Genomic DNA, 27,098 nt, shown 5'->3' with positions numbered 1-27,098 from the left:
TAGGGAGGAGATAGGTCAGTCCAGGGAGGATGGACAGGTCAAGGGGGCGGGATGAGGTTAGCAGGTAGGAAATGGGGATGCGGCTTGAGGTGGGAGGAGGGGATAGGTGGGAGGAAGAACAGATTAGGGAGGTGGGGACGAGCTGGGCTGGTTTTGGGATGCGGTAGGAGGAGGGGAGATTTTGAAGCTTGTGAAGGTCTGGCAGCATCTGTGAAGAGAAATCAGAGTTAACGTTTTGGGTCCAATGACCCTTCCTGAGAATTCAGTTCTGAACTGAGAACTAAACTGAACTCAGAACTGAGTTCTAAGGAAGGCTCACTGGATCCGAAGCATTAACTCTGATTTCTCTCCACAGATGCTGCCAGACCTGTTGAGCTTTCTCAGCAATTTCTGATTTTGTTTAATCAGAAAGTCCCAGGTTCTGTACCTGACTTGGGTTAACATTTGTCAACCTTAAATATTAAGGATGGTACTATACACGTCAATAGTTTCACTGTAGGTACCAGATTGCACTATGTACCACACCTAGTGTCATGCTCTGTCTCACGCTTACTTGCGAATTTGAATCGCTTTGCGAAGATTGCCAGACTCAAAATTTGAGTAGAACTTCAGGGAATTGTCATCTTCCGATGTAACCAATGGAAGACTGTTGAGGGAGAAAAAACAGGAGTAGCTAGTAGCAATGACACTCAAACCTAAAATAAAATTTCTGACACACCAAGCATTTATAATCAAACAGCCTACTTTCATTGCCTGACCCAAGGCAGTAATTTTATCTCCTAATAGTCACACTATTGTGACAGCAATGCAATGGAATGGTATTTAAAGAAGTACTGCTGCAATGAAGGTACTCATTTTGCTGAAAATGTTTTCCAGGTGTTGGCTAGTTTTAAATTATTGCCTTGTTAATTATGCTATAACTTGCAGTCCCTTTAAAGATAACCTGTCAAGGACACAGGTGGACATGTTATTTTTTCCTCCTCAGAGTCTGAGAAGTTTTCAGCTCCTTTGGGACAAGTAAATCTTGCAGTAGAAGTTTCAAATTCACAACATAGCCCTTACTTATCTACCTAAGGTGATACCTAATTCAAGCAAGGGTACGTACTATACCAATTTTCAGTCATTATGGACAAGGCTTCCAGTTCGTAATAAGATTGTGTTTCCTAGACACCATATTGGACAAACAGAAGATTGTTTAGCTCCCCTTCAAATTTCCAGGTTGTCAATTTTTTTTATTCTCTCGCTGGCTGGGTCAGCATTTACTGCCTGTCCCTAGTTGCCTTTGAGAAGGTGGTGGTGAATGGCCTCTTAAACCACTGCAGTCCATGTGCTGTAGGTAGATCCACAATTCTTTAAGCGATGGAATTCCAGGACCTTGACCCAATAGCAGCAAAGGAGCAAAGATATATTTCCAAGGTGAGTGACTCAGAAGGGAACTTGCAGGTGGGGGTGTTCCCAGGTATCTGCTGTTCTTGTCCTTCTAGATAGAAGTGATTGTGAGTTTGGAAAGTGGCATCATAGAGCATCTAAGGGCAATTTAATGGCATTGTCCCTCTAAGGGCAAATCTTTTCAGAATCCCTGAGCTAGTGGGACTCATTTCTAAGATAAACCAATTCCGTAGAGGTGAGCAAAAATGGAATGATAAGTGGAAGCTAATGTTTGTCATTTGCAACACCAACTGAAAATCACCTAAAAGCAGGGAGAAAAATTTACTGCCTACTTTATGAGTTAATGGTGCAAATACAAAGAAAGAGTTGATAAAATGGGGGAGCAAGTTACTGCAGATGCTGGAATCTATACTGAAAACAAAAATTGCTGGAGATCACAGCGGGTCAGGCAGCATCCATGGAGAGAGAGCAAGTGAACATTTCGAGTCTAGATGACTCTTCATCAGAGCTGACATGGTGTGGAAGGGCAGCATTTATGTAATAGTGGGCGGGGGGGTGTGGTTGGAGTGCTGGGGGAGATAGGATGTTAGTAGTTCAGATTAAGTGACTGGAATGTGAGAATGGCAGAACAACGGTGTATCTAACTGCCAGACTTGAAAGAACATGCAGTCCCACTGGAGCGGGGGGAGTGGAGAAGGGACATGGTGGCAAAGAATGTAACAAGTAAAGCTAAAAGAAAGGGAAGGAATGGGTTCACAATTTGAAAGGGTTGAACTGAATAACCAGCCCACAAGATTGTAAACTGCCTAGTTTGAAGATGAGATGTTGCTCCTCCAGTTTGTGCTGTGATTCACTGGAGCATTGCAGCATGCCAAGGACAGACAAGTGGGTATGTGAACAGGCGTTGTGTTAAAATGACCGGCTACAGGAAGGTCGGGGTCATGCGAGGGTGTTCTGCAAAGCAGTGACCCAGTCTGTGTTTGGTTTCTCCAATGTAGAGTAGGCCACATTGGGTGCAGCGAGTACAATACGCAAGATCGGAGGAAGTACGGGTGAAATACTGCTTCACCTGGAATGACAGTTTAGGCCCTTGGATGGTGAGCAGGGAGGAGGTGAAGGGGCAGGTGTTGCACCTTCTACGGTTACCAGGGAAGGTGGCGTGGGAAGGGAGGGTGGTGTTGGTGGTCAAGGAATGGACTAGGATGTCCCAGAGTGAACGATCTCTACAAAATGTTAGACACAGGGAGTGAGGGGAAGATGCGTTTGGTGATGGCATTCTGTTGGAATGGTGGCATAGGTTCCTTTGAATGTGGAGGCTGATGGGATGAAAATTGAGAACAAGGGACACCTGATCATGCTGTGTGAGTAATGGAAAGGGGCAGCGGCAAAAGTATAGGTGATAGGTCAGATGCATTTGAGGGCCCTGTCTCTTGAGAAATTGGGGGCTGATCTCGTTAGAGAAGAGGAGATTTCAGTAGGTGGCAATCCTGTCCTGTGTGTTTATTTTGCTTTGTTTATCCAGTGCATTGCATCAGTAAAACATTTACGTTTGCCCAGATGCAGAATAGTTTGATAACCACTTTCTTCACAATCTGGAACCCAAATGAATCATCCTCTACCAGATGTAAAATGGATTGACTCACTTTTCAACATCAAAAACGATCTTGTTTAAAGTGTCTCCAGGACCGACTAAACGTTGAATATCTTCAAATATCTTGTCCCTGGAACCATCAATAGGTACAGCATTTCAAAATCACTTCATTATAAGCCAAGAAAAACATTTTAACAACTTCTGGTCATGTGACCTGGATTTCAGGATCTACCTGGTAATTACAGGCCAGCTGGCTTAACATTGGCAGTGGGAAAGCTTTTGGAAATGATGACCCAGAAGAAAATTAGCAGGCAGTCAGTCAAGCATGGGCTAATAAAGAAGAGTCAGCATGGATTTGTTAAGGGACAAAGTGATTGAAATGACTTTTGTAATGAGTTCACTGGCTAGGGTAGTGCAGTTGATGCTGTGTGTATGACTTTCAAAACACTTTTGACAATGAATCAAATATTAGATTTGTTAGTAACATTGAAACCCATGGGAAAAGGAGGCTTTAGCAACATAGATACCAAATTAACAAAGTGATAGCAAACAAAGAATTGTGACATTGATTGATTTTTGAAGGAAGGTACATTGGGAATTTTTCAACAATCATTCCTAGGAACCAATTCTGTTTACTATATCAATTTACCATATTTAATGGCTTAAATTTGGGATACAGGGCACAATTTAGAAATTTGCAGACGACATGAAATGGAAAGTGTAATAAACACTGAGTAGTAGACTTCAAGAGGACACTCAAGAGCTCATGATCTAAGCCATTCATGTTTAGCAACTGGAATCTGATAGTGCATTAACTGAATTGGCACAGCATCAGTTCTGCCACATCTACTTAATTAAACATGAGGAGACCAATATCCAAGCACAATCCCATGTGGGCAATTTTCTGCAGCACTTTATCCTGACCCTTGCAGTTTATTAGATGGCTAACAGCCCAGTTTCTAGGAGGGTCACCAAGGTTTCAGGTAACTATGGAATTACATTAATCTAGCTATAGGATGACCTTGCAGAATGTTGTGTTCATGCCTACAGTACTATTTTGGCCCTGATCACTATACACCCAGTGGGGAAGTGATGAGAGTTGTGGTTTAGATGGGACATGTGGTGAAATGAGGAGACTATTATCTTCTGCCAACTTCTGTCCTGCCCTTGCAACTTTTACGTCATTCTACTTGCTGGCTGCCTGTCAGAAACCTCATGAGGAAATTCTTTGTTGAATTCCCCCATCAATGTTTGTCTTGATTTGGCAAAGCTGGTTAAATAACTTGCTCATGAGGGAGCTGTATTCAGGAGGGAGTGACTGTAGTCAAACAGCTCATTGACAGAAGTCTGAGTACTTACAAGAGATGCAAATACTGCCCTTATGGGCTGTGCAATATGATGCTGGTGTACAGATATCCCAGAGGTGAGATACATCCCTCAGCTGACTGCACAATTTTTGTGCTGTGCTCCAGAACTCTATACATATCCAAGTAGACATTTCCATTCAAAGTTATGAGACATAAGGAACCTGTTATGGTACTAAAAGATTTGTTGCTTTTAATAAAGGGTTTGTTCCAGAGATCATGGTTCCTCTCCATACATACAACCATTGTCTCAGCCATAGCTCAGTACTTAGCTGCATGGTCGGTTAGTTCAGTGGCTGGATGGCAATGCAGAGTGATGCCAATAGCACATGTTAAATTCCTGCACTAGCTGAGGTTACCATGAAGATTCTGCCTCCTCAACCTTCCCCCTCACCTGAGGTATGGTGACCTTCCAGTTAAACTCACCACCAGTCATCTCTCTCTCTAGTGAGAGAGCAGCCCTATGGTCTGGGGGTCATGGCAACTTTACCTAGTTAGTTGTACAAGTGCCGTGCAATGACTATCTAAAACAAGAGGGAGCATCACCACATTCTCATTCCATGAGATTATCATTACCGATGACCATTCAGATTGAACACAAACTCCAATAGGCCAGTCTCATAAATATTATTCGAGAAGGTCAGGGGCTGGGCATTCTACAAGCTCTTCCACCACCTTTCCCACCCTTCTACCACCTATATGGCAGAGTTTGATGGAATATCCTGTCATTCTTTTTATTCTTAAACTAATCAAAATGGCGCCAGATTGTGGTAACTGTTGAAGAAGCTTTTCACTGTATTTTACTGCCTTATCCACTGTAAAATACAAATGACAGTAAATCATTCAATTCAATTCAGTTCATTACCCAGACATACACAACTGCGACAACACTCATAACACCATCCAGAACAAAGCTTGATCGATATGTCATCTACTTGCATTTATCAGAACCTTACCAAAACACCACAGTTGATGAATTTGGTCATCCTCATCCTAAACGGCAAACAAGACCCTTTCCACCATTGGTGTACCTTGGCTACAATGTGCTGTTTGTACAGAATGGACTGAAATCACTTGCCAAGACCTCTTTGGCAACTTTCCAAACCCCACAACATCAACCCTCAGAATGACCCTGCAAGCAGAAGCATTGGAACTTCAAACTAAACAATATCCTGACTTGTACATATCTCACCAATCTTTCATCATGAAAATCCTGGAACCTCTTACACAGGATGGGTTGATATTCAGTGAGGAATTTGCATCTGATGAGACTGACAGTGTAAGACCTCTTCCCCACTCATCACGTCTCTCTGGTTCTCCTATCGTTGGGAGTTAGGAGTCAGGTTAATGTCCTGTCTCTGTAAATAGGAGCTATATTACAGGAACGAACCCAGAGGGTGATTTGCTGGAGGAATAAGCAAGGGGAAGGAAACCAGCTGCACCATATGCCTGGAGAGATGGAGTAACTAAGGTTTTAGACTAGATTTGTAGCTCAGGTTGTGGATGTTGGTTGGCTCGCCGAACTGGTTCGTTGTTCCGCAGACGTTTCATTACCCTGCTGGGTAACATCATCAGTGCAGCCACCAGAGTTTAAACACCAGGCAGGAAAACATAATAGCGCTTCATCGGAGGCTGCACTGATGATGTTACCCAGCAGGGTAATGAAACGTCTGCAGAACAATGAAGCAGCTGAGCAAGCCGACCAACCACAAGACAGAGTAAAAATGGAGGAGGCCATTTGTCATTCCTCATGGACAGTTTGTGAATTTGCTGCTCTGACGTGAATGTAGATTGGATGATATCAGCAAACATTGAAAGAACCAAGCAAACATACCAGTATGAATATTTTAATGCTTTACCTCTGATGTCCAGACCACTGACTGGTCAGTGGCTCCTGATAGAGAGGAGAGATGTGACCCCAATAATCTGGAAATGCCAGAGTTTTGTAATCGGAGGCTGATTTTGTTTTCTCTGCCATAGTGGTGTAAACATATGGATCGTGGAATGGAACCATTTCTCTACGCATTTCCAAAAGCTTACAGCCAGCATCCTGACCATTCTGCTCACTGTCAATAGACCAGCTCTGACTGAGGAAGTGAGATCTATCTTCACCAATCACATTTTGAATACAAGTTTTTGATGAATTTGCATTGGGCCTCTGCATACACTGATGCATCTTCTTAATTTTATGTTTTGAAGGATTCAAAGTACATCCACCACTTGGTCCTATGGGAATTCTGCTTGAATCTTGGCCGGGAGAATGCTCTGTCAACCACTTGGAATCACTTTCTTCCCCACTGTCAGATGAACCTGAAGATATCTGATGAGTTTTTCTGTACCCAATGGAGCTGTGCAGGGTTGGTAAGTCTTCTGCAATAATACCTTTTTGCCACTGTCTGGGATTCTTGTGTCTCTGAGAGGCAGAAGTTGTGAAGAATGCTGAACCTGATACATTATCCCAACCTCTATTTTGTTCGTCTGATGTTGTGTCCAAATTCTGTGGGAAACAACATGAGGGGATATAATGATGACCAATATGTATCTGTTAGAACAACGAGAACTTTTTTTTTTAAATAGTGTTTGTTCCCAAAGCAAAAATGGTCGCTGTAATCCATCTACACATTCACAGTCTTACTAGTGACATAATGCCAGCATAACATTAAACTTTAAACTAGTTCTTGTGTGTAATATTCTGGAATTTGGATTTATTAAAAATAGAGCAGATTGCTTTTGGGCTGCTCTGTGAAGGCTTTTTTGTTACACAGGTCAGAAAGTTAATTTCACAATAACCTAAGTGCATCAATTCCAAAAAGTCATGGGACTGCAGTCAAGTGCCTGGGAGAACCCATGTGTGGTTAACGGATGAAATTTTTATGCTTCTGATTTTATAACAGACAGTGGAACATATTAAGGCAATTAGTTTAGTCTTGACTTCAGAACAGAAGGTTCAACATTCGTTCAGAAGAATCAAAGGTTCAGTTCAGAAAGTAGAATAGTTTCTCCCAGTCGGGTAACCAACTCCTTCCAGTTCCGTTCAGGGGAACCAGTTACCTCGGCCAAAGCAACATTCATGCCACATAAATGCCAGGCAATGACAATCTCCAACAAAGAAGACTCTAACCACCGTCCCTTTATTATATCACTGAATACCTCACTATCAACATCCTGAGGATTACCATTGATCAAAAACTGAACTGGACTAGGCATATACATACAGTGGTTATGAGAGCACATCAGAGGCTAGGGATCTTGCAGTGATTAACTCACCTCCCTACTGCCCAAAGCCTGTCCATCATCTACAAGATACAAGTCAGGAGTGTAATGAAATATTCTCCACTTGCCTGGATGAACGCAGCTACAGAAACACTCAAGAGATTTGACACTACCCAGCACAAAGCAGCCTGCTTGTTTGGCACCCCATCCACAAGCATCACTCCCTCCACTATTGATGCTCAGTAGCAGCAGTGTGTACCATTGACAATATGCAATCCAGAAATTCACCCAAGGTCCTTCAGCAGCACCTTCCAAAGACAAGACCACTACCATCTGGAAGGAGAAGGACAGCAGACACAATCACCAGCAAGTTCCTCTCCAAGCCATTCGCCATCCTGATTTGGAAACATATCACCATTCCTTCAGTGTTACTGAGTCAAAATCCTGGGGCTCCCTCCTTAACAGTGCTATGGTCGATCTACACAAAATGGATTGCAGCAGTTCAAGAAGGCAACTCAACACCACCTTCTCAACAGCAATTACGAATGGTCAATAAATGCTGGCCCAGCCAATGACACTACATCCTATGGCTGAATGAAAAAAAAAATAATTCCAGTTTGTGAAGCTTCCAGGTAAAGAGAGTTTGGATAAAAATCTTCAAATGGCTGAGAACATTTTGACAACTGCAATTGTGGAAGTTTTTTTTAATATTTGTTCACTCAGTGATGTGAGCATCACTGGCTGGCCAGCATTTATTACCAGCCCCTAGCTGCCTTTGAGAACATGGTAGTGAGCTGCCTTCTTCAACTGCTGCAATCCACAATCTGTAAGTTGACCCACAATGCCATGAGGGAGAATATTCCAGGATTTTGATCCAGCAACAGAACGTTCAGGTGGTGTTCCCATGAATCTTGGCCTTGTAGATGGAAGTGGTCATGGGTTTGGAAGGTACTACGTAAGAATATTTGTTGAATTTCTGTAGTATATCTTGTAGATAATACACACTGCTGCTACTGAGCATCGATGGTGGAGGGAATGGATACTTATGTATGTGGTGCCAGTCAAGCAGGTTGCTTTACCCTGATGGTGATAAGCTTCTGAGTGTTTTTGGGACTGCACTCATCCAGGCAACTGGGGAGTATTCCATCACACTCCTGAATTGAGCTTTGTAGATGGACAGGCTTTGAGGAGTCTACTACTTGCCACAGTATTCCTAGCTTCTGACCTGCTCTTGTAGCCACTGTCTTTATGTGGTGAGTCCAGTTGAATTTCTGGTCAATGGTAATCCTCAAGGTGTTGATCGCGGGGCGTTCAGTGATGGTAACACCATTAAATGTCAAGAGGCAGTAATTAGATTGCCTCTTATTCGAGATGGTCATAGCCTGGCATTTGTGTGCTGCAAATGTCACTTGCCACTTGTCAGCCTAAGCCTGGTATTTGTCCAGGTCTTGTCGCACCTCAGTATCTGAGGAATCATGAGTGGTGCTGAACATTGTGCAATCATCGACAAACATTCCCACTTCTGACCTTATGATGGAGAGAAGGTCATTGATAAAGCAGCTGAAAATGTTTGGACTGAAGACACTACCCTGAGGAACTCCGGCAGAGATGCCCTGGAGCTGAAATGACTGACCTCCAACAACCCCATCATTTTCCTATGTGTCAGATATGACTCCAACCAGCGGAGAGTTTACCCTCTGATACCCATTGATTCCAGTTTTGCTCAGACTCCTTAACGCCACACTCTATTAAATGCTGTCTTGATGTCAAAGGCTGACACTCTCACCTCACTTTGGAATTCAGGCCTTTTGTCCAAGTTTGAACCAAGGCTGTGATGGGGTCAGGAGCTGAGTGGCCCTGCCAGAACCCAAACCATGCGTCACTAAGCAGGTTATCGGTGAGCAGGTGCTGCTTGATAGCACTGTTGATGATACCTTCCATCACCTTACTGATGATCGAGAGCAGACTGATCGGGCGATAATTGGCCGGGTTGGATTTGTCCTGATTTTCGTTTACAGGACGTACTTGGGCAATTTTCTACATTGTTGGGTAGATGCCAGTGTTGTAACTGTACTGGAACAGCTTAGCTAGGGGAGCGGCAAGGTCTGGAGCTCAAGTCTTAAGTACTATTGCTGGAATATTGTCGGGGCCCAAAGCCTTTGCAGTATCCAGTATCTCCAACCATTTCTTGGAGTGTGTCCAACTGGTTAAAGATTGTAATGCTGGGAACAACTGGAGGAGACCAGGATGGATCACTCACTCAGCACTTCTGGCTGAAGATTGCTGTGAATATTTCAGCCTTATCTTTTGCACTGATATATTAGGCTCTTCCATCATTGAGGATGGGGATAGTCATGTCAGCTGACTTAGAAAGAATCATGAAATTGTGTCCACAGTACAAGAAAAAGAAAGAGGAAAGCCTGGAGTAAGTAAAGATTAAAATAACTAAAATAAGAGAAATATTTTTCTCTTTGTAATGGATAGTGTTGGGAAACACATTGAACATTTGTTTTGATGTGCATGTTAAGATCTTCCTAACTGCTGTCTTTATGCATCCAGCTTTATTTGTATTCTTCTTCTTTTGTGAAATGAACTTGTGTTGTTAAATAACATCTGCAGCCCTATGTGAATATGTTTCAATGACTAGCCCTCATGATAACTAACTGCAACATCTGATTTGCCCAGTATTACCATTAGCTGGAATCATAACATTGTGAGACCTAAATAAACATAGCAACAATTATAATCAGTCTTTAAATGTTTTTGTTATGGGAGTCCCTGGTATCAATGAAAAGACTAATTAATCCAGACACTATTGTCAATGGAAGCACCAGTTTGCAAGGAAGCGTTCAGGCTGTTGCTATGTTTTCCCAAATCGTATAATTTGTTTAAAACAATGTCAGAAATTATTATAGTCTGGTAACTTGTTTCCTGTTGGCAACGAACAGACACAGTTGTTTTTGCAGCATTCAGTCAGGTGCAACTCTCACCTTTTACATTGGCAAGTCGCAACAGTACACCTAACAGTGGCTTTGCCCATGAACACAGCCTATAAGAAATGCTATTAAAGTGGGATTTACTGTCAAGTTCTGCAATATCCTGTCTATTCAGAGTTCAGATCCAGAAAACCATCTTGTCTGCCTCACCAAAGGAGAAATGTGATTATCAGCGTGCAAACACAGAATGTTGAATGCTCCAGAATGTTGAAAGCTCTTTGTTTAAGATTGATCGAACACAAACCCCACGGTTTCAGTTTCACAGCACAGCCCAGTATTTTCCTCTGTTTCAAGATATCTATCCATTTTTGCATTTGTTGGGATACAATTGCTTCCACTTGCAGCTTTACGCATGATAAAGCAGTCTGCACTCCAGCAATGATTAAAGAATTTCTCCCAAACTGTCTTTTCAGCAGAGTTAAACATTTACTTACAGGAAATGATAAATAATTGTATCTAACAAACCAGAGACAGTTAGTCTGAAGTATTCTGTTACAGAAAAGTCGCAGCAGTGACATAATTGTTAGCACAAGAAATTGTCAGTTAAATGTTATTGAACTTTCTCCATTTCACTTAATCTAATTAATTTTGATCAACGGACCCCACACTTGTGCTGTTTAGAATCATTATAAACCAGTACAGCATACATTTAATTTAAGAATAAATGTTTTCTCAGGCAACAGTGCAACTAATCAGTGGAACTATTTAAATGAATTTGACAGTATTCTCATCACAGATTCCCCCTCGGATTAATTAATTTCAAACTCAATGACATTTTGTTCAAACAGATTCCTGTATCATTAATTAATATAAAAATAAAGTGTCTAGCTCTCAAACTTCCACAACATTATAATTTCCAATTTATAGAAAAATAGAATGCCAATGGGCAACTAAACAGCATCCTGGCAACAGTTCTCTGCAGCTCATTTTTCACCACTTGAATGTAAAGCTGCCCACACCCCAGCAAGGGGTAGGAGACAATTCTAAAACCTCCACTTCCAAGAAATGTCAACCAGAGTAGGATTCTGAAATCCACACCTGAAAGGTTAGTCTAGTCAGGTGTTAAGTAGCCTTGTAATTTCAACTGTTACGCTACATTTGCAGCCAATGCAACTTTGATCTCTTGCTTATGAGGTTTCCACAGCCTATGGCAACATTTCCTACATGGGGAGTCAGAATTGTATTGGAAAGGTCATCAGGGCACTTCATGTTTTGTTTGATGGGGTTAATCAAAAATAGGAACAGCTGTAGGCCATTCAGCCCCTTGAGCCTTCTCCGCCATCCAACAGGATCAAGGCTGATCCAATATACCTCATGTCGGCTTTCCCACCCTTTCCCCATAACCCTTGATTCCCCTGCTGATCAAGAACCTCACTATCTCAGCCTAAAATATACACAGCAACTCTGCTCCAAACTCTCTGTGGCAAGGATTTCCAAAGACTCACAACCCTTGAGAGGCAAAATTCCTCCTCGTCGTAGTCTTAAATTGGTGCCCTGTTATTCTGAGCGTATGCCCTCTGGTCTTAGACTCTCCCTTGAGGGGAAACATCCTCTTAGCATTGAGCTTGTCAAGCCCCTGCAGGATCTAATATGTTTCAAAATCAACACATTTCTTTTCTCATCATAGAACAGCAAACCCAAGCTGGGATCCCGTCTGCAAGACCAGAATTCTCCAGGAGGTGGTTGACAGCAGGTTTGTCTTTCTGCTTCCTCAAAATGTATTGTCCCACATTCAAATCACAAGGCTTTTTATTCGGTTTAATGGCCATCAGCACAAAATAATGCAGTGTATATAGGGTTTCCCGCTATTCTTCTACATTTAGCTTTCCATTATTTTTGCAGCTTTTTTTTTGCCTCCCAGTCACATGGCTTTTTTCTCGATTCCCTTCCCATTGGTCCTGATCCAAGCCGAGAGTCACAAGGTGACAAGTGCCAATCTTGCTTGCATGCAATAATATTACAGCTGATCCCTTTACAATTAATACACATTCCTAAAAAATAGGTTTCAAAAGTTTTAAAAAGCTTTCAACATTTTTGAAGCAAACAGTAACAGTTTCTCCTTACTATGCTGCTTCCAAATCAAGACAGAAATAAGAGATAACAAGGTGTGGAGCTGGATGAACACAGCAGGCCAGGCAGGAAATTTTCTGAAGAGTCCAGCCCAAAATGTCAGCTTTCCTGCTCCTCTAATGCTGCCTGGCCTGCTGTGTTCATCCAGCTCCATACCTTGTTATGTCAGACTCCAGCATCGGCAGTTCCTACTATCTCTAAAAGAGAAATAATATTGTATAATAAAACAGAAAATGCTGGAGAAACTCAGCAGGTCTGGCAGAATCTGTGGAGAGAGAAACAGAGTTAATGTTTCAAATCCGATATAACTTCCTTAGGAGAAATAACATTGTTCTTCCCAATGATTATATATTGCCTCAGAAATAAAAGTAAGCCCATACTCCACATCTTTTTGATGAAATAATTCACAGTACAAAAACTGAAGTATTTCTGATTGCAATGCCCACAGACACAGCTGTTTTCCTGTCACTCAATGCATGATATACTCAGCAACAAAGCTGATACTAATGGCAGGGGTCTGAGAAGTGACTGACAACTGACTGTTGGTGAGACGTGTCTGCAGTTCCAGTGGCGCTTGGTTTGTGTAAACGGAGATCACACATCAACCTTCCCAAGGCTGCTACAAGACAGTTTGGCTCTGTGGGGCTTTAGATGCCTATGCAGTGACAGAGTCAGTTCTGGGTAGAAATGATTGACATGATACCAACAACAACGCCTCTCTCTGACAGCGTCTATCTGAGCTGTGAACTTCTGATTCTTCAAACATCCCTCTAGCTTTATGCCAAATGGAATCAAGGGGTCATGGTAGCTAGCCTATGATTTAACATTTTGGCCTCCCACCAACTGGGAGATAATTATATTTTTTAAATTATACTTTTAAATTATTTCGCAGAACATGAGTATCAGTGAGACCAGCATATCACTAATTTTCCTTGAACTGAGTGGCTTGCAAGGGAACCTTTTTGGAGTTAAGGATCATACATATTACTGTAGCTCTGTAATCACAAGTGGGTCAGAAGATTTCCATCTCTCAAAGGCATTAATGAACTAGACAAGCTTTTTTGACAACTGATGATAGTTCATGGTCAACATTACTGAGCCCAACTTTCAATTTTGGATTTATTAATTAATTTAACTTTACTTTCCACCAGCTGCTGGTCATGGCCCCACACCACTATAATAAAAACCATGTACTGCAGATGCTAGAGATCTGAAACAAAAGCAGAAATTGCTGGAGAAGCTCAGCAGGTCTGGCAGCATCTGTGGAGAGAAAAACAGAGTTAACATTTCGAGTCTGGTGTACTGACGAAGGGGAACTGTAACTCTATTCTTCTCTCTGCAGATGCTGCCAGACCTGCTGAGTTTCTCCAGCAATTTCTGTTTTGGCCATTAGTCCTGGTCCTTAGGTTACTAACCTAGTGACATTACCACTACGCCTCTGTCACAAGCAGGAAAGGTCTCACAGGTAGAAATTTGGAGAGAAGTCCAGGAATAAAAAGCTGAAAACAATCCTTTGTGGGATTCAGATAGCACTCCCAGTCAGTTCCTATTCTATTGAAATGACCCCAATTACACAACACGTGTGAAGGGAAAGTCACTAGCCATTAAAACCCCACAGAGGGGGTCATTAGCTCACTTGTATTTTAATTTCACTAAAGTTTCTGCCAACCTTCTTGCTACGATTTATTCTACACTTAAGAAATAATCAGAACTTAATGGAAAGCTGCAAGTGATGGAACGGCTAGAATTTAATCTAAGAATTCAAAAGATGTCACGCAGCGACAGCTAAACAAGTATTTTATAACATTTTGAAGCGGCGATTAGATTTAAACCCTAAATTTATTCCATTGTGTGTACACCAGCGAATTTCCCCTGGGGCTGCTCTCGGATTCCTTTGAATTGAGTTTCTCTCAGTTTTGTGTACACAGCAACTCATTTGCTGGCTCACCTCATGTTTCTGGTCAGCTACAACCATGCATTATAACAATTAAAGACTGCATTGTTACAGAAAACCCTGGGAATGTTAATCATCACGTTTGACAGACATGGTCTCATGAGGTCATTAAATCTGATGTTTTATAAAATAAATGGTAGTAAACAGGGGGAAGAAAAATCTTCCAAAGAATGTCATGGATCCCAAGCAGAGGCGGAATTTGTAAGGAGAGGCCTAGTAAACATTAGAAACAATAAACAAATAATGGATGAGCTGTAGCAATAAAAGAGGACAAAATCTTTGGTTCAGATGGAGAACAAAATAAATAAAGTAGTGAGTAATAATTTAAGTTAGCCACAATTAAAAAATGCTTTTTGGCGGATTACTTGAAAACTAAAGAAGAAACATTGAAAATCGGAATCAATTTAGGCTATACAGCCCTTTGAACCTATTCCACAATTCAATATGGTCTCGACCAATTACCCAACTCAATATCCTGTTCCTGTTTTCTCCCCATATCCTTGGATCCAGGCACCCCAAGAACTGTATCTAATTCCTTCTTGAAAACTTGCAATGTTTTGGCCTTAACCACTTTCTGTGGTAGAAAATTCCCCTCTGTTTGTGAAGTGTGAAATAAACTGGGAATGTTAATCATCAGGTTTGACAGACACGGTCTCAGGAGATTAGTAAATTTGATGTGTTCGAAAGTAAATGGGCATTGACTCAGTTCATATAAAGATCCACAAGGATACTCTGGAGCTGGTTTTCCCTGTAATTTCCCCTTGCTCTGTTCACTCAGATTTACTTTTAGTGCACGATCACTTTAAGTCAGCCATGTGACCTAATATGCATGCATCTTAAAGGGACAATTAGCAGTTTGCCCACTGAACCCCATATTCCCCATTTGCTAAGCGGCTAGGCATTCACCCAGCTTAAAGGTAATGATGCAGAGAACAACAGGCCAATCTGAAGTCATCAAAATGGCATCCTGAAGGAAACAGAATGAAGCATGTACAGAAAGAAGGACTATTTGTGAATGAAATTGTGATTCTGATATCAACAGCCACACGTCATTGAGACTCTGAGAAGAAACTGTAATGGAGAGGTGTAATCAGCAATCTGTACTTTATTTTATTCATTCATGGGATGAGGGCATCACTGGCCAGGCCAGCCTTTATTGCCCATCCCTAATTGCCCAGAGGGCAGTTAATAGTCTACCACATTGCGGTGGGTCTGGAGTCACATGTAGGCCAGACCAGGTAACAAAGGCAGTTTCCTTCCCTAAAGGACATTAACAAACCAGATGGGGTTTTCCTGACAGTCACAGCAGACTCGTAATTCAAGATTTTTATTGAATTCAAATTCCACCATCTGCCACAGTGGAATTTGAACATGGGTCCCCAGAACATTACCAGCATATGTAAATAAGAGTTAGTCCAGACAGCAGACAATAGTCAATCTCAGGTAAGGTAAACACAGAGTTACAACAGCCCAGAGTGAGGGTAGTCTAGGATAGTCGAGCAGCCTCGACAGTGCAGTACAGACATCCAACAACAGACTGAGGCTGGCAGCATCCGGGAGGACAGAATTGGCAAGGGTTGGATTTGTGGCAGCAGCCGAAATCAGTCTGAAGGGCTTCATGAGAAAAAGATCATGTCTGATAACTCCATTCAATTACTTGAAAAGGTGACAAACATGATGGCCAAGTCACATCTGGCAGTCATTATATTTTTAAATTTGTGAAAAGCTTCCAGACCTAAACTCGTTCGAAAGTTTGGAAGATGTGAGACAGTAGAGGTGTCTCCAAAATAAGTCAAGTTGCTTCTCTCAGAGGGGGAGAAAGTTTGATACTTACTCTAAACAGAATGAAGAAACATAAAGAGGTCAACACAGTGTGGAGCTGGAGGAACACAGCAGGCCGGGCAGCATCAGAGGAGCAGGAAAGCTGACGTTTTGGGTCAGAAACATTCTTCAGAAACATGGAGGGGGATGGGAGCAGGGAAATAAATAGAGAGAGGAGAGGTGGGTTGGGGAAAGTAGGTGGGATGGTGATAGGTGAGTGCAAGTAGGAAGTGGTGGAGATTGGTCAGTGGGATGGGAGGGGCAGATAGATGGGAGAGAAGATGGACAGGTTGCGTCAGATTAAGGAGGCAGAAATGAGATGGGAGGCTTGGACATGGGGTGAGGCCTGGGGTGGGGAGATTTTAAAACCGGTGAATTCCATGTTTAGGCTCCTGAGGCGGAATATGAGGTGTTTCTCCTCTAGTTTGCATGTGGTGTCATTGTGACACTGGAGGAGGCCCAGAATGCCCAGGGAGTGGGAAGAGGAGTTAAACTTGTTGGCAACCAGAAGATGTTGTCGTTTGTTGCGTACAGAGTGTAGGTGCTCCACAAAATGGTCCCCCACGTCTACGCTTGGTCTCACCAATGTACAGGATATCACACCGGGAGCAGCGGATACAGTAGACCAAGTTGACAGATGTCCAGGTGAACCCCTGTCTGAAATGGAAGGTTTGTTTTGTGCCTTGATTGGAGGTGAGGGGGGAGGTGTAGGGGCAGGTGTAGCACTTCCTTCGGTTGCAGGGAAAGGTGCTGGGGTGGTGGGGTTAGTGGGAAGTGTGGAGCGGACAAGGTAGTCTCGGAGAGAGCGGTCCCTACAAAAGGCAGATGGGGGTGGGGAGGGAAAAATGTCTTCGGTAGTGGGGTCAGATTGCAGATGGCGGAAGTGTCGGAGGATGATGCATTGGATCTGGAGGTTGGTGGGGTGGTACATGAGGACAAGGAGAATTCTGTCTTTGTTTTTGTTGGGGGACGGGATGAGAGGGCAGAAGTGCGGGAAATGCAACATAAGCCTCTGCTGAACTAATCAGAAAGCTTTCAGTAAGACAGAAATTAGTTGCTAGTAATATTATATCCATACAGATAGATGACTTCATTTGGTGTTGTTTTATGAGCTCAAATTTTCCAATAGGAACTAATTTCTTGATGCCTTGTACTGGTCCCAAGAACTATTGATACCATTGGACTATGAAGTAAATGTTCTATCTTTTAGACATTCTCTTCCTTATCAGCACTGACCATCTCCAGAAAGCACTATGTCAGTAAAATCATTTAATATTTAAACAACAACAATACAATGGCTATTGAGCACTAAAAAGGTCTAGGAACTCACCTGAAAATATCCAATAAGTTCTGGGCAAAGTCTTTCATATTGTTTCAGCTCCTCCATGGGTCTATCAAGTTGTGGATTTGGCCTCAGTCTTGTTAAATCTGTTTCAAGATCATCATCCTTAAACAAATAAGTGGGAACATATTCAAGTTTAAAACTAATGTTTGCCTTTATCTAGCTCCTCATTATATTGAAATAATTCTTGCCTCTTCACGCAATTAATTACTTTTTCAACTGTTACATATGCAAACACGACAATTACTGCACATTTCACCTGCCACAAATAGCTTAGAGATGAATGAATTTAGTGATATAGTCTAAGGCTGGAACACGAGAAAACTCTCTGCTTTTCTTCGTATAATATAATGAAATCTTTGACAAGCATCTGAACGAGTGCATGAAGCTATAATAAACTCTGTTTACCATATTATCTAATGAATAATGTTTCAGACAATGCAGTGATTCCCCTAGCACTGAAATGTCAGGTTATATTACATTCTCAAGCCCCAGTATGGGTTTTGAACCCAAAACCTTCCGACTGAGACTCAAAGGGCTCTGCTGAGTAAAGTTGTCACAAATTAATGCAAGCACAGTATGAAATTAATTTGATTTCAGGCAAAACGTTAATGTACGGCTGGGAGTTTCACATACAAGACATTTTGTTTTCACCTTATATCCAGTAACTTGCTTAGGTACTATCCAGTCAGGTCTTGCACTCGAGAGAGCAAGTCACCATTCTGCAACTTTTGTACAAAGTTGTGATTCTCCTCCATGAGTGGGGACTAGACACAACAAATTGCAGTCAGAGAGGTACTGTAAGTGCAAATATCTTTCTATATTTTACTGCAGCTGCTGCTTACCATTAGGGGAATTCTCTTGTGAATTATTTTAATGGCTTGCCTGGAGACATATTTGAGACTATTCAATGGAATACTATCGGTACCTGTACTGACATCAGGGCTCTAGTGGACTCACTGGGCTCGGGTTAGAGATGGGGACAGTGCTCAGTGGGGGGTGGGGTCACTGTGGGAGTGTGGGGTCACTATGGCGGTTGTGGGTGGGATCACTCTGTCACTGTTGGGGGTTGGAGGCAGGTTTGGGGCGTGACATCACTGTGCTCGGGTCGGGAGTCAATACAAGAGCCAGGAGCTACACTGGGATCTGTTGTTGCTCTTTCTGACCCTGGTGAAGGTTATATTGATTCCACCCTGCTAGTGTCACACACTGTCTGTAGAGATAAAAAGATCGGGTCTTGCTTTCCGAGGAGTAAGATGGATCTGCACCTGATCCTAATGGTCTTAATAATTCTGCCTGACCGAATGCAGTTGTGTTTATTCCAATCATGCAACAAACCTTCTTATGAGCTAAGAACAAGACCCCTTCTGTTTGATATTCTGCAGTGGTGTATCCTCACCAGTATTCACTACATAGGTCCAACACAAAGCAAGAAGCTAGGGTGACAGTGAACTAACTGGCACATCATTACCACATATAGGTAAGAGGAGGCAGATACCAAATGGCATCAGGAGTGGTCATCTGGGGAAATACCACACTCAACACATATCTGCTCCAAACATGCACAGAATGAGGGAACTGTGACTTCTAGCTTTCACACGTGATTTATTTCTCATTAGTTTGTGTCTGTGAACCCATGTACCTTCAACCTCGGAAAAGGCTGATAATGAATGGATTGAAACCTTCTACTGTTTTCAAGATTCTCAGTTAATGTTGTGATACTGCCCTTTGGATGCACCTGTCCCTTTAAATGCCATTTTACATTGAATTTTCCACTTTTGGGCAGCACGGTGCTCAGTGGTTAGCACTGGTGCCTCACAGCGCCAGGGACCCGGGTCCAATTCCAGCCTCAGGCGACTGTCTGTGTGGAGTTTGCACATTCTCCCCATGTGTGCGTGGGTTTCCTCCGGGTGCTCCAGTTTCCTCCCACAGTCCAAAGATGTGCAGGCTAGGTGGATTGGCCATGGGAAATTGCCCGTATTGTTCAGGGATGTGTAGGTGAGGTAGGTTAGACATGGGAAAGGCAGGGGTACGGGAATGAGTCTGGGTGGGATGTTCTTCGGAGGGGTGGTGTGGACTTTTTGGGCTGAATGGCCTGTTTCCACACTGTAGGGATTCTATAATTTCAGTGGTTCATTTCTCTTTGCAGTTACCATTACATGTGCCTGCATTTCAAAATAATGCTGTAAACAAGCAGGTTTGGATATTTCAGCAAATATATTAATGCAATGCACAACTTTTCAGATACAAAGGTGACCTTCAGGGAGGATCCTGAGGGAGAAAAAGGAAGAAGTGGATGAACATGAGGATGCAAGGTGACAATACCAGAGCAGGGGTTCTAGATGCTCAAAGCAGAGTTGCCTGAAATGGGGAAAAGATGGGAGTGTACAACAGGCTGAAGTTTGAGTAGGGGGTGCCATATTATAGGGTGCAAAGATGTTACAGTGATAGGGAGGGGAAAGGATTCAGAAACAATAGAATGATAATTCTATCAAGTCCTCATCCTTTATGAATTGACTTCAAATTCTTGTCTAATTTCCCATCTCCTGACATGCCTCAGTTAACAAGTTGAATTAGAACAAAGTCAAACCTCCTGCCCCTAATCCAATGTTTAGGTGTGATTCAATTTAAAATACATCAAGCGGGATTTTCACTTCTGGGGTCCTGTTCTGTTTTATTCTGATGTCACCTCAAACCCCTGACTCCAGATACAGGCTACATATACCCAAATTTGCGTCAACAACTTAATGATTGATTCTATTGTTTTCTTGCTTTGTATCTCCACAGACATCCTCTGTTCTCCTAACAATGGAATACTTCTCATCTAAACCCGATCATTGGTGATCAGTCCTTTGGTTCTGAGACTACTACTCTCTGGATCTCCCCATCCAGCTTACACCACTCCGTCACCTCAAGCCTATATCTTTAAGACTTCCTCAAAAGACTTCTTCTTGACTATTCCTTTGCTTCCCACTCCATCTCATCATTTTCCTTTTTAACACTTGGCCTAACGTACATCATTTCAACTTCATTATATAGAGCTGCGTTTTAGAACTGAAAGTTATTTTTACACTGTATCTGCCAGCTGCACTTATACTTAAAACCAGTGTTAGTTTCATCTTTCTCTACAGTCTTCATTTTGTTACAGTTACTTACATCTTCATTATATGCTGGTTCTTCATTCCCAATGTCATCTTCATCATCCTGATCTTCATCATCATCTTTCATTGCAATGACCTCTGTACAAATACACAACTCTGTCAGCCTGATTCTAGCCACTCATCTCCATAATTTAGAGAATGATGAATTTATTACCAGTCATTATCCTTATTTTCGATCATCTGGGGATTTTACTTTAACTGATGATTGTATATTCTTATCATGGATATCATAATGACACTATGGCTTTAAGAGGTGTATTTTGTCCTGGTTTTTTTTTAATGAAGAGAGGTTGAGACAGAGGCGATGAGCGGTCTGTTCCAAGTCAATGAAGTAAACTGCTTGTGAGGCCTTGGATTTTTTTTTAAAGTTGGAGCAATAGAAGCAACATGAAAGAGTGGGGTCAAGCTCCCACAGAACCAGGATTTTAGTTTAACTTTGAGTAGCTGCTGGAGTTTGGAAGCTGCTATACATCTCTCCCTGCTACAGGAAACCACTTGAGTTCTCTCTCTCTCTGAGTTTTCTCTTGATGCTCTTTCCTCTTGGACTAGAGAACTACATGTGAGACAATCCGTTTTTATTGAATTTGCCTTTACCATGGGTGTGTTTATGGGATGTTACTATATTGGAATAGTTACTGGTTAGTAGCTATAAAATCTATTGTTCTGCTAAGTTTTCCAATAGAGTTAAATTATTCCAGTTCTTTTCTTTTATTTCTATTTTAACTATAGTGTAAGAATAAAGTGTGTTTTGCTTCAAACCTCATAGTTTGACCAATTGAATTGCATCCTGAACACAACACCTTACACTTGCCCATAAACATAAGAAAATGTTGGGGTCCAGGCCATTTGCTTAAAATATTTTGAGGGGTTTTGGGTTGGTCCATAAGAATATTGTCCTTGCCTTTTGGAGCTGAGAATTTCATTTATCTGTTAAAGAATATCCCACTCATTGACATTGACACATCTACTTGGATCTCAGCGACAAAAGGCTTAGTTGTCCATTATGTACAATTATCTATAATATAGTCTGACATATGGTCCTATAGAGTTACACAACAGGTCAACTTCGAGGGTAACTTGCAGGCTTACAAACAGTACCACCTAAACTAAGGGCTGTGTTTACAGAAACCAAACATAAAGAAGTATTTCAAAAATCTCGACAGTTTGGGTGAGTGGGCAACTCAATGGCAGATGCAGTATAATTTGGATAAATGTGAGGTTATTCACTTCAGAAGCAAAAACAAGAAAGCAGATTACTACCCAAATGGCTGTAAATTGGGAGATGGGAGTATGCAGTGGGACCTGGATGTCCTTGTGCACCAATCACTGAAGGTAAGCATGCAGGTGCAGCAGGCAGTAAAGAAGGCAAATTGTATGTTGGCCTTCATTGCGAGAGGTTTCGAGTACAGGAACAGGGATGTGTTGTTGCAGTTGTACAGGGCCTTGGTGAGGCCACACCTGGAATATTGTGCGCAGTTTTGGTCTCCTTTCCTGAAGAAGGATCCTCTTGCTCTCGAGGGAGTGCAGCGAAGGTTTACCAGGCTGATTCTGGGGATTGCGGGTCTGACGTATGAGGGAAGATTAGCTTGGTTAGGATTGTTTTCGCTGGCGTTCAGGCGAATGAGGGGGGTCTCATGGAGACTTATAAAATTCTAACAGGACTAGACAGGATAGATGAAGGGAGGACGTTCCCAATGGTGTGTGTGTCCAGAACCAGGGGTCACTGTATGAGGATTCTGGGTAAACGATTTAGGACAGAGGTGAGGAGACATTTCTTCACCAAAAGAGTGGTGAGCCTGTGGAATTTATTCCTACAGGAAGTAGTTGATGCCAAAACATTGAATGTGTTCAAGAGGCAGCCAGATATAGCACTTCGGGGCAATGGGATCAAAAGTTATGGGGAGAAAGCAGGATTAGGCTATTGAGTTGGATGATCAGCTATGATCGTGAAGAATGGCGGAGCCCAGGCTCGAAGGGCTGAATGGCCTCTTCCTGCTCCTATCTTCTATGTTTCTATTAAATCAATTAATTTATTTATCTTCACAGAGAATTTGACATCTTGCCATTCTAAAATTAGTTAGCCTAGAGAAGTTGTTTAGCAGTAATTATGATTTGGTAACCATTAGAAACCCAGTTGTATCTCTGAACAAGGCAGAACTTGTTCCTTTTATTGTGGTGGCAGTAACATTATAAGTTCACATAAAATCAGTGATTTCTAGAAGATTTCCATCTGTATAAGCATCATCATTGTGAGGGGCAGGGATTCTTTTGATAGCAACTTTGGATTTCCACTTCTTTCTGCACATTTGCAGACTGCAACAATTGTCAGTAGCTTCACAGAGTGCTCTGGTGGATGATGATAGTATCACCTCCTGCAATGGCTGAGCAGTTTGCGTCTATGTTCCTTTGGAAGAATGAGGAGTGACCTTACTGATACATATAAGATCCTGAGGGGTAATGGCATGCTTACAGGGAGATAATTCCTCAAGTGGGGGAAACTAGAGCAAAGGGGCATAGTGTAAAAATAAGGGGTCTTCCATTTAAGATGGAGATGAGGAAGAACTTCATCTCTCAGAGAATCATTCAATTTTGGGAGTGTGTTCTCCAGAGAGCAGCAGAGGCTGGGTCATTGAATGTATTTAAGATTGAGCTAGAGACATTTTAATGACAAGAACGTCAAGGGTTACAAGCAGCAGGCAAGACAACTGAGTTAAGGCCACTGTAAGATGAGACATGATAGGTTCAAGAGGTTGAATGGCCAACTCCTGCTCATTTCTGATGGTGTTATGATCTTGTGTTATTTACAAATGCAAAGCCAAGCAAGAGTAACCAGAATTGTCACTTGACAGTGCAGAACTTGAGTATGACCGAAAAAAGACACGTTTTGTTAAAAAGTTTCTTGTCCTGCACTCATCAGGACAATTCACAAGAATAAAAAGTCAAGGGACAAAACCAACATTTATATTGTAGGATGGTACAGTGCTGACTGGCTGGCCATTGGGCTCTGATTGGTAGAAGCGTTACTATGGAGTTCGCACTAGTCTGATGATGGCAAGATGAAAGGCTTCAGCAAAACGCGTCTATTCATTAATAACAGAAACGCAGGCAAATTAACAGGATCTCACCTTGAGGAACCGTGTTGGGAAGGTCCAGTGGGTGGGAGTCTGCTGCATTCGGGAGTACAAATGAATAGCAACTTCTAACTGTGAACAAAGGGAGAGGCTGTTTGGGATGACACTTCCGCATGACTTGTGTCGCCAACTTGACAACAGGCTGCAGGCCTGCACTAGTGCCATAAGCCTAGAGAAGGAAGAAACCAGTACAGTGACTCCAGAGCACTGAAAATTAATTCACTGTCACCATGGATACGTAGTGTACTCTGCTCGTGGGTTCTCCTTCAATACTGCTTTTAGAAACAAGTTACTTTTTTCTTTTCTTCTGCTGAGCCCTTATGTTTTAACGAAAGTCATTTTCATTCAGATTCTAATACATTCTGTAATGAGCTGATGGCCTGTTCCTTATAGCTGTAAATCTTAACTATTAATAGCTATGATTTCAAACAAGAGAACAACAATCCAAAGAAACAGATATAACACAGTGCGGAGCTGGAGGAACACAGCAGGCCAGGCAGTATCAGAGGAGCAGGAAAGCTGACGTTTCGGGTCGGGACCCTTCTTCAGAAAATCCAAAGAAACAGCTTTTTCTCTTTGTTCATTCATGAGATAAGGGAATCACTGCCCAGGCCAGCATTTATGGCCCTTCCCTAAATTCCCAGAATGCAGTTAAGAGTCAACTACATAGCTGTGGGTCTGGAGTCACATGTAAACCAGACTAGGTAAGGGTGGCATCTTTAAAGGACGTTAGTGAACTTCTAACACTCTGTGAGTTTGAAGATCTTTTCGTTGTAGGGCAATTACTGACCATGTGGCTGTCAGATTGTTGTAATGTTAGTGAAGCCTCCGTATTCCCATATTCATTAGAGACAGAGAGAGAGACAACTAGTGGCGAGTTTAACCTGACGGTCACCGTGTTGAGAAGGCATGACCTTCATGGTAACCTGAGCCAGCAGCAGGAGTTAAACTGACAGTGCTCTCACATCAATCAGCTTTCCAGCTCCACACATATAACAGCAGTATCTCCGTCACAGCTGACTTTACAATCATTTTTTTTCAGAACCTTTCCATCACACTGCTGACCCGATCCCCTGTTCACTGAAAAATTCGGTTCAAAATAAAGAAACAATCATGGGCAAAGTCTCTGTGAGTTGAAGCAGCAGCCCCACCAAGCAGAAAGGAGTTTTTATGGTATTTTTTCAGCAATGACTCTACCCACCTGTGAGGCTCTGAGCAAGACCCGCATCCCATCTGCCTGGAGAAAGGCTTCCTTCCCAATCTGGATGTTTGTGATATTCTTAATGCAGTTGAGGAGAGCTTTGTGAATGGAGATGAACTTGTTCTGTGTATCGCGTTGGTGCCAGTCCTGATACACCTTCAGGAGCTTATGGATGTATCCATTGTCCACTGCTTTCCTGCAGTTCCATTCTGAAACGAAGAGTTTAAGCAGGAAATCAGATTCTTTCAGAAAGTCTCCCTTACATCTAAGTAGGTGCCTATTGCCCAGAGGTAATCTGAAAACTACTGTCTGATCTTGTCGTGCAGTGACCTTGTCTCTGACCCAGAAGCTCCAGATTTCATGTCCCACTCCAGGGCTTGATGGCCATGGAAGATGTGTTCATAATGCAACCGTGTATCATTTGTAAATGTTTTCAATGTACATTGATGGGCACCAGTACATAGAGAGAGTCTGGTCCGTGTGTGATGGAAAGGAAGCTGTAGGTTCCACCTTAACTAGCCATACCTCTGGGCAACAACCATCAGGCCACAACAACTCTGACCGAGTTGGCTGGATGGTTGGAGTCTATCAGATTTTAGTCCCAAAAACATAGGCGTTCAATTCCCATTCTGGCCGGGGTGATTTTAGGATCTGCTTCCTTTCCCTGCAGGGAATGTGGGTTTCTGTACTGTCAGTTGAACCTGCTTTTGATTAGAGAATAGAATCATACTAATCCCAACAGAGCACAACAAAGGCATTCAGTCTATCAGGTCTGCGCCATCCCTTCGAAAAGCATCCCAACCAGACCCACACCCCCACCTTACCCCTGTAACCCCACATTCCCCATGGCTAATCCACGTAGCTGCACATCCCTGTAAACTATGGACAATTTAGCATGGCCAATCCACCTAGCCTGCACATCTTTGGATTGAACTGAAGAACTGAAGTAAAGAACTGAAGATAAAGAATGCATACATACATGTGAACACATATACATGAATTAACTAATATAGAACAAAAACAATACATGAGATATCTGTAAATATTTATATGGTTAAGATAAGATCTATCTATAGAGTAGATCTTCAGGGCACATGATTGATACCAGAATGTCGGCTCTTCATCTTACTAATGGACAACAGTGTCACCCTGTGGAATAAAGGTGTGACTACATGTCAAATCCTGGTGTAACTCAATCTGCTCTGTCTCCAGTACAGAGACCACACACCGAACACAATCTTTCATTATATAACCTTACTGTACCATGGTCCAATCTCCTCATGTTATGTGTGGATGATGCAATTCTTGCAACAATTAATCTTGTGGTGAAAATAGTGACAATTGTTGCATTTCTGGTCTAAGCATTGAAGATCGATACTTTGAGTTGTTTTTTCAAATAAATACCCTGTTTTTAAAATGTAACGCCTAGACTAGAATTGGCAGATCTCAACTTGTTCCGGCATCCCATCACCTACCAGCCACATAAAGATGAGCAAACAGAGAAAGATCAGAGGAAACATAGTGGTTGGAAAAAACCACCGCCACAATCACAAAAACGCAGAGGCAAAAATACAGATGCCATTATTAGACTGTGATATAAGTAACAGAGTTGCAGGATGGGTTAGTGAGATTCGGCCCACAAAACAGAAAAAATTAGGAAATAGCTTGAATTTATGTAAAAAAAATTATTTTTCTGCAGTGGTCCAGTGAAGTTCAGAGCAAGCTGGAAGAATAGCACCTCACTTTCGACTTGAGAAGCCGTCTGGACTTAACATCAAGTTCGACAGCTTTAGGGCTTGAGGCGCATTCTCCCATGTCTTTACCCCAACTACCAGACACCAGATCTTGGCATCAAATGGATTGCT

General features: G+C 42.2%; 1 protein-coding gene across 1 annotated transcript in view; it reads right to left on the bottom strand.

The window, feature by feature from the left end:
* LOC109928951 (cytosolic carboxypeptidase 4) overlaps window positions 1-27,098 on the bottom strand; it is a 272,400-nt gene that overhangs the window by 213,032 nt on the left and 32,270 nt on the right. The window contains exons 8-14 of the mRNA XM_048616090.1: window positions 25,234-25,442; window positions 24,027-24,201; window positions 20,897-20,979; window positions 17,729-17,845; window positions 6,204-6,841; window positions 3,033-3,110; window positions 554-646 (exon numbers count right to left, since the gene is read on the bottom strand). Coding sequence (XP_048472047.1) covers window positions 554-646; window positions 3,033-3,110; window positions 6,204-6,841; window positions 17,729-17,845; window positions 20,897-20,979; window positions 24,027-24,201; window positions 25,234-25,442 — 1,393 coding nt within the window. The remainder of the gene's footprint in view (window positions 1-553; window positions 647-3,032; window positions 3,111-6,203; window positions 6,842-17,728; window positions 17,846-20,896; window positions 20,980-24,026; window positions 24,202-25,233; window positions 25,443-27,098) is intronic.

Source organism: Rhincodon typus, chromosome 33 (assembly GCF_021869965.1).
Source record: "Rhincodon typus isolate 14 chromosome 33, sRhiTyp1.1, whole genome shotgun sequence".
In the NCBI taxonomy this organism is placed as follows: domain Eukaryota; kingdom Metazoa; phylum Chordata; class Chondrichthyes; order Orectolobiformes; family Rhincodontidae; genus Rhincodon; species Rhincodon typus.
The sequence above is the reverse complement of the archived record's forward strand: the minus strand, read 5'-3'. Positions and strand labels throughout refer to the sequence as shown.